General features: G+C 42.2%; 1 protein-coding gene across 1 annotated transcript; it reads left to right on the top strand.

Moving 5' to 3' along the window:
* Positions 1 to 390: 390 nt before the first annotated feature.
* On the top strand, positions 391 to 2,302 carry LOC149460388 (serine/threonine-protein kinase SBK1-like). Its single transcript, XM_089679752.1, has 3 exons — positions 391 to 565; positions 1,130 to 1,332; positions 1,721 to 2,302. The coding sequence occupies exons 1-3, from the start codon at positions 391 to 393 to the stop codon at positions 2,300 to 2,302; spliced, it is 960 nt and encodes a 319-aa protein (XP_089535878.1).
* Positions 2,303 to 8,524: the final 6,222 nt, after the last annotated feature.

Below are 8,524 nucleotides of genomic sequence, written 5' to 3'. Positions count from 1 at the left end.
TAAGGGTTCGTGTCGATAGAATCAGTTTGATGTCCATTTGAAACCCTTCTAAAATAATTTATAATACTCTATATAGACAGGTGAATTTGATCGGCTTCAAGTGGGTTTTGCATTACCATAGACTTATATAGGAAAACAATATCCACTTGCTGTGAATAAAAGCTCATCAACATAAGCCCAACATGTATTTAATAAGAATTGTAAGCATATATCAGCTTTAAAATGTGAAATAACTGTCTTTAGTTACAATATTACCCCTCCCCCCACCTCTAATGAAGGTGACAATTAATAACAGTAACTGGGTGATATCCAGAGAGATGATTAATGCCGCTTACTAATGATTAGTGCCAAATGAAACTAATTTGTATGTTTTGATGTTGTGATTCCAGAATGGCTTCTAGCATCGTAGAAGTAACCAAGAACACTGCAAGGAAACTTCTTGAGCTCATCGCCGAAACCTCAGAGAACCTGACGATGATGGACGTCACAGACCACTTCCACCCCATCAAAGAGCTCGGGACAGGATCGTATGGAAAGGTCCTCTTGGCCAAACATCGGGGTTCAGGTAAATTTGTAGCCTAATTCTTGTAAAGAGAATGATTTACAGAATCAGTTGTGCTTCTGAATGAGTGGAAATAAACTAAGGAAAAGAGTAACTAGCAGGTAAAGGTTCTTCGGTTGCATGGTGCAACAAGGGGGATCATACTGTAGATATTGCATCACCAGAGGAGGGGAGACTATAATGAGCAAGTCTGCCATAATATACAAGTCTGATAGTTACATATTCTAGTTAATGCTCTGGGTTCCTTCTGCAGATTTAGTTCTATTTACAGCTCAGATGTCTAAAGGATCTTTACTTCTAAACTGAGATATGAGTGTGACATCCAAGATCTAAGAATCAACAGAATGCTTCGGCTGCAGAACATTTCCAAACCTTTGAGCAGCATTTTTAAGTTTCTAAGTTTTCCAAGCCCCCCTTGCTTCCAGTGTTTGAGTGATGATTATGGATCTTAATAAGTCAGAGCTTTTAGATTTACATAAACTTTTAACTAACTTTAGCAAGCTTCATCATTTCTCTAATGTTGGGTTTATGATACTCATTGTCTTTTTATGTCTTTCTTTTTAACAGATGAGTTGGTGGCTATGAAACTGATGAGTAAAGAGAAAACTCCAATGGACAACTTCCTAGTGGAATACGGAATGTCTCTTAGTCTCAGTGGCCATCCAAATATCATTGAAACCCATGAAATCGCTTTCCAAACCAGCAACGACTATGTCTTTGTCCAGAAGGTGGCACCAGCTGGAAACCTTCATTCAATAGTAAAGCTAAATGTAAGTTTGCATCAAAAATGTATTGATCTTTATAAAGTCACGATTTCTAGTTTTAGTTGCTTTTGAAGCATTCTGAGTTTTAAAGATTCCTTTCCCAGGGCAGTGAGTTGATAGGATGTATAGTTGGCATACGCTTGTTGTTTTAGGTATGTGTATCACTCAAGTTATGAAGCAAGGTTTAAAATGGAGTAAGATGGGTTAAGATGGATCTGGCACCATTAATGGCACCATTTTGTATGCTGACAGGTTTCCTTTAATCCTAGTCCTTGTGTATTCAGCTAATGTATGTTTGTTTCCCTGTACAAGAGGTAAGGTGGGTTCAATATGTTGGGTAACATTGTGTTATATTTGTGTCTAGTGACTAATTTTCTCTCTTTTTTTTCTACAGGTTGGTTTAAATGAAGATATTGTAAAGTGTTTTGTTCCACAGGTAGCGAGGGCCTTAGACTTTATGCACAGCAGAGGAATGGTCCATCGGGACATTAAACTGGACAACATTTTGCTCATGGACATTGAATGTAAGGAAGTCAAATTAGCAGATTTTGGACTGACGAGGCTCCGGGGCACTCAAGCACCATGTATGGCCTGGTCCATCCCATATACTGCTCCAGAATTGTGCAGCTTAAAAGAAGGGGATCAATTGCTGCTGCACCCGAGCATTGACGTGTGGGCGTTTGGAGTCCTGTTGTACACAGCTATGACCGGCTCATATCCTTGGGAAGAAGCAGGGGGTCATGACCCCATGTATCGGGAGTTTGCTTGGTGGCAAATGAAGAAAGACCTAACCTTGGCACCAGGAAAGTGGCAACAATTCTCCATTGAAGCCAGGCAGATGTTCTGCGACTTGTTGGCACTCAATGCCTCTGAGAGGTGTTCTGTTATGGACATTTTAAAATATGTCCACCTGCCATGGAAAACAAAAATGCCTCCAGAGAATCTAACCAGGAAAACGGTCATACATGTGATATAACAAAGTGCATGATGTCCATTGTGGAGCCTCATCAAGTGCTGCCTCATACAACACTCATGTCCTAGGGGAAGGTAAGTCTAAATCTTAGGACTGCTGGATTTTTCTGTAGCTGGTCACATGTTTGCTTATCTACTGTAATTGCTGATTTCAGAAATACTAACTCATAGCGTAGGAAAACCGTATATAATGAGCCACAGAAGCACAGATCTAATTGGACCACATGTCCACTTCTTTCCACCACAGTTCTCAAAAACAATTTCACTATTCAAACATATATCATTCTAAAGCTATAACACCGATGTATGCTTACATGGTACCTACACTAATTACACATTCATTCTATTTGGCTTTAGTCTCCCAATGATTCCCCTGCCTAAGAAAATATTATATGGTCAAATTACGGGACCCTCTGCTCCAGGGCCACAGAGCAGCTAAATGGCATGGTTATACTACATAGAAATTACATTGCACTTCTTCTCACCATTGATTTTATTGTTCTCCTTAAATGGCCTTAAAACTCATTTCCAGTTTTATTCTTTCATGTGGTAGGAGGGGGGCCTGTTTACAAAAACAAGCAATGTTCACCCTCCCCAAGCTCTAGTGCTGTCCCATATTGTCTTTGCTCCAGATTCGGTCTTTTCCAGGATTTGACACCCAATGTTATGCAACATCTTCTGTGAGCTGACAGGGAAATGATTCAGGGAGCCAAGCTCACCTCATCACATGAGCCCAGTTCTCTGCAGCAGCATTCAGGACCTGTTCCCTGCTGGAGGATAGATGAGGATGGGAAACACATGTCAATCATATGTCCAGCCCGCCCAGCAAGAAAAAAGACAGATTTAAATAAAGCTCCTAAACATGTGTACTATATTAGAACAAATTGACATTTTTTTACATTTTGTTGGTTTTCTTTTCCCTTTTTTTGTTCATTGTCAAGTGTATTGGAATGTGTGTTCTGCAATCCTTCTGTACAAGGCATATATGGTAAGTATAATATTGTCATAATAAATGAAGACTTTAATGACTCTATTGCAGTATGGACTGAGGAATCCTTGGATACATTGATGGAATGATGTTACATTACTGAGCCTGAGATCAGCAAGCCCCCCCCAGCTGCATAGTGTAGTAACTTTTGCTAATCTGTGGTTACTCCTCCTGTGCACTGGGTGGTGCTCTTGTGCTTCTTCACCTCTGGTTTATTCAATATTGTATTATTATGTTTATACAGCAATATGACTATTACTAATACTACTATCACTTTATACTACTTTACTACTTCTGCTGCTATTACTCCCACATGTATGGAAAACCTCTATTTCTTTGATGTTCCAGTGTTCAGAGTTTGATTTTTCAGTTCTTTTTTTCCTTTTAACATTATTTTGAAAACTTTACACTCTATTACCTAGCAGAAGAAATGATGGGCTCCACTGATTGATACTTTCCAACCGTTCCCGATTTGCCAGGGCATTCCCATTTTGTAGTTTATTGTCCCATGACGGTTGTGTCTGGGCTGTGTCCTGGGATCACAGCATGAGGGTCTGATGGTTTCAGCAGTAACAGCATCAATGTTGGCTTCTAGTCCTGTTCCTTGTTTGCCCACATTCCCAGAAGCAGCTGTGCCCACTGATCTCGCCCTTTACCAAGTCACAAATACCAGTGTATTGCATGCTGTGCCAGATGGCCCTTCTGGCCAAATTAGGAAAAGGATCTGATCTGGTGGAGGCTCTTACTGACTTCATGGTTGTGTCCGTTTTATAAGACTTGGTTACAAGCTGAGGGGTATCCACAATCTCCTGCAAGGGAATTTTTTTCCCCCAATATGCTGACCCAAGTTACCAGTCCAAACATCCAGGTTGTGAGCCACACATGCAGCTGCCAAGGCTGGTGCCACAGATGGAGAACTTGCATCCTAGATTATCCTAAGGAGGTCCTCTATCTTCCCATCCATTAGGGTTAAGATGAAGGTTTAGTCTGGATTTTCCTTTAACGCCCAAACCTTTCCCCAAGCATCATATGTAGGAGCTGTATTTCTAACAGTCCTACATATGACAGCTTCCCACTGTTACAGGATTTTAGGAACCGCTGCTGTCACTGGGAATCCCCAGCCATGTGGGGGGGGGGCTGCATATGGGGACCACTTATTTTATAGGGGGTTTCCAGGTTCCAATAAGTATCTGCAGAACCGAACAACCACCAATCAGGGTTGTGGGGAAGAGACCCTTGTCCTCATTTATTATAGGGACAAAGTGCTTTGCTAAGGGTTCCCCCTGGCAAGCCACCCCTGAATGTTGAGGGCATGTGGCCTGAGGCTGAGATTTTTTTTCTTATTCCTTCCTCTGATTGAGGTCCTTCAAGGATTGATTCATATGAAAGACCCTCCCCTTTTTGGTCTAGCAATCATGCAGGTCTTTGCAAAAGCTCAATGAAAAATATTGTTTTCTGTGTGCCCTGTTCACACCACACCATCTGCACATGACATTAGCATCGTGGTGTGAACAGGACACATAGAACGCAATGGTTTTCTTTATACCCATGCAGAGACCTGAGAGGTGCATAAAAATATGTCAATGCACATGGTGTGAGCGAGCCCATAAGGTACACCCAAAGCAACACAGTATCCATGAAGTCTTCAATAAAGAGGTAATGAGATAAGCATTAGGAATGCCATTCCCACAACCATATGGAGGGACAAGAACCTACCAATGAAGGGTAGCCTGGGGAAAGAGACATGAGGGAAGTGCACATATCTGTGCTCCCAATGACCACTGGCCCAACAGCCATCCGGTAAAAAAAAAAAAAAAACCTACATCACACTTTATTCCTGTTGGCAGTATACACAAGCAGAACTGGAGGGGTGGGATATTGTATGCTGTCTTGTATTTCCTGTTGAGTAGAACTATTTGTCTCTGGTTGGACCTTGAAGATGGGGATATACCCTGAAAAATTGTCCTGAAAATTGAATGTTAGTGCAAATAAAAAAAGTATCCAGGACAGTACTCAATTGTTCTTGTTAGCAGAAAACTAAAAAAAGAAATGTGTGGGTGGGCAAGACTTTAAGGCCTTAGATCGCTTTTCACAGAGAAGCACAGGGGCAGCTGACAGGCATCGTGAGGCCATACTGCTTCTTCCTGAATGTTTTGGGCTGTCTTGGACAGTTGAGGAAGTATTTGCAATGGTATTTTCAACTGCAAGCCTAATGTTGGACAGGCAGTTGCAGCACAGCTCTATTCACTTGAATAAGTCACGTTCAGTGACAGTACTGCCTACTGAATGTGATTTAGGGAGATAATTTTGGATGCTGAGCCCCACTGAATCAATGGGTTTGGGCATTTTCAAAATGGAGGTCATTGGTGGTCAACTTCTTCTTCCTGGTTCCCTGTGCCGGCCCATTTATGTCCTGTTTTATAAAACATTCTTAAGTTAATTAATGTAATTATTTCTAAGAACATAATTACTAGTTCTTATAATATAGATGGACAGCATAGGAATAGCAATGTTAGGTGATCGGGCCCCATATTGTTGTGGGAGGGTGTGACCTACTGTTGGGTCCATCCTTCTCAGCATAGTCTATTTGGTAGGGCGTCTCCCACTCCAGTACTGTATATGCATTTTGGTATGTAGTCAGTGGGGTTGCTGCATTGCTACGTGTCCTCTTTCACAATTCTAGTCATTTTGATTGTAGAAGGTTTGGCAAAACCTCAGGGGAACATCCCCTTCTCTTATTACTGCTTGGAGGCACCTTTGTGGGCCGAGGCCTGGTTATGTCCCCCTCCCCCCTCTTTTTGTACTTCTAATTTGCATTGTTTATTGTAAACCCAGCTATCTGATTTTTTTTTCATTTTTTAATGTCTTGTTGATTTGTTTTTTGTCTGCAGTTATTTTTGTATTCTTTGTATTGTATTTTGTAATCTCTTAAATTCTGATCAATAAAATATTATGCAAAAAAAAGTCACATGCCTGAAGAAGGGGCCTTGCATGGCTCAGAGACCAGGATGTTGTTATGGTGTGATGTGATCATTTAATAAAATGTTTGGATGCTTTTTGGAGATCCTTCATGTGCTTCCGGCATATCTCTTGTTCTATTATATCTAAAGGTGAAATCCCAAAACATAACCTACTTGGGGTACTTGACAGCTAAGGTTGGGAACCATTGCTATACACAAATTTTGCTAACCCCAAAAAATTAATTTCACTCTGGTGACCGTGGGTTACATTTGGCTTCCATATCCACTTCCCTCAAAAGAACCGTACCTGTACATCCTCTGGTTGAATTTGGTATACTGGGGTCATGGCTGGAGCTCCAGTCATGACCCCAATATCTTTTTTTTTTTTTTTCAGCCAGCCATGTGAAATAAAGTGATCCAAGTGGCTAATGAATCACTGGATCACTTTCACATGCAACTGAAGGGGGCCCCCCCGCTGCCTTCTTGGGCTCTCCCATCCCACCAGGGAGCTCCACACTGAACTCGCAGGTTTTGCCTGCCAACTATAGAGATAATCAAAGACCAGAACATCCCCAATCATTTCTATGATCTAAGAAACTGGAAGCAACAAGTATTTTGTCATTTCTGGTTTTGGTTTAATGTAAACAAGCCATTACCAGCCTGTGAAAGCATCTGATCACACCAATCTCAGTCTGATCAGATCTTTTTAAGAGCAGAGAAGAGATCTGGGGTCTAATGGACCCCGTATGTCTCAGTAGAGAGGACCTGTCACTGCCCATGCTATCACAAGGGATTTTGTTCATCCTTTGTGATAGTAATAAAAGTGATTTAAACAAATGAAAACAAATAAGTATTAAAAAATAAATAAATACAAAAATAAAAAAAACACTTCAATACCAGAATCCCCACTTTCCTGCCCAGGCCAATTTTCAGCTGACAATTGCAATGCAACACTGTATTCATTAGAAACTTTTTTTAGACAGATACAGCTTTCTTTTGGTAGTATTTAATCACCAACGTTTTTATTTTTTTCTAAAAAAATGAAAAAAGACAACATTTTGAAAAAAATTTTTCTTAGTTTCTGTTATAACATTTTTGAAATAATTGATTTTTTTCCTGCACTGATGTTTGCTGATGAGGCTGCACTGATGGCTATTGATAGGCGGCACTGATAAGGGGGTACTGATGGGTACTGATAGGCGGTACTGATGATTATTATTATTATACAGTATTTATAAAGCGCCAATAGTTCGCTCAGCGCTGTACATTACAAAGGGGGACAGAACATGTGACAGAACAATGCCAATACAATGCAAAACATGAGGGGATCGAGGGCCCTGCTCTTTCGAGCTTACAATCTAGGAGGGAGGGGATGGTGGCACAGGAGGAGAAAGCTGTGGGGGATGGAGTGGTAGGAAGAGTGGAGGAGGTCGGCAAGTTAGCAGGAGGTGGGGTAGGCTTCCCTGAAGAGGTGGGTTTTCAGGGTGCGCCTAAAGGAGAGGAGAGTAGGTGATAATCTGATGAGTTGGGGCAGGGAGTTCCAGAGGATGGGTGACACCCTGGAGAAGTCCTGGAGGCAGGCATGGGAGGAGGAGACCAGGGAACTAGAGAGAAGGAGGTCTTGTGAGGAGTGGAGTGTGCGTGCTGGGTGATACTTGGATATTAGGTCGGTGATGTTGTTCGGGGTAGTATGGTAGACAGCTTTGTACGTCAGTGTTAGGATTTTGAATTTGATCTGTTGCGCAATCGGAAGCCAGTGGAGGGATTGGCAGAGGAGGGTGGCGTAAACGGAGCAGTTGGAAAGGTGAATGAGTCTGGCAGGATGGACTGAAGCGGGGATAGCCAGCGACGAGGCAGGCCAGTAAGGAGGGAGTTGCAGTAATCGAGTCGTGATACGATGAGGGAGTGGATGAGCTGTTTAGTGGTTTCTGGGGTTAGGAACGTGCGTATTTTGGCAATGTTGCGGAGGTGGAGTCTGCACGAGTTTGTTAAAGATTGGACTTGGGGCTGGAAGGATAGGTTGGAGTCCAGAAGTACTCTGGCTGCGGGGCGGGTTTGATGATGGCGTTGTTTGACGTGATGGAGAAGTCAATGGGGGGTGGGGTCCGGGCTGGGGGGAAGACAAGAAACTCGGTTTTAGAGAGGTTCAGTTTAAGGAAGTGGAGCGACATCCAGTCTGATATGAAAGGCAGCACTGATTGGGCTGCACTAATAATCAGGCCAGTTGATCATAGACACTTCTGAATCCCAGTCGGAGATGACTCCAGAGCCACCCAAA

Source organism: Staurois parvus, unplaced genomic scaffold (assembly GCF_062004578.1).
Source record: "Staurois parvus isolate SC_StPar_1 unplaced genomic scaffold, SC_StPar_1.0 ptg000231l, whole genome shotgun sequence".
Lineage (NCBI taxonomy): Eukaryota > Metazoa > Chordata > Amphibia > Anura > Ranidae > Staurois > Staurois parvus.
Note: the sequence above shows the minus strand (reverse complement) of the source record. Positions and strands in the feature narration are given on the sequence as shown.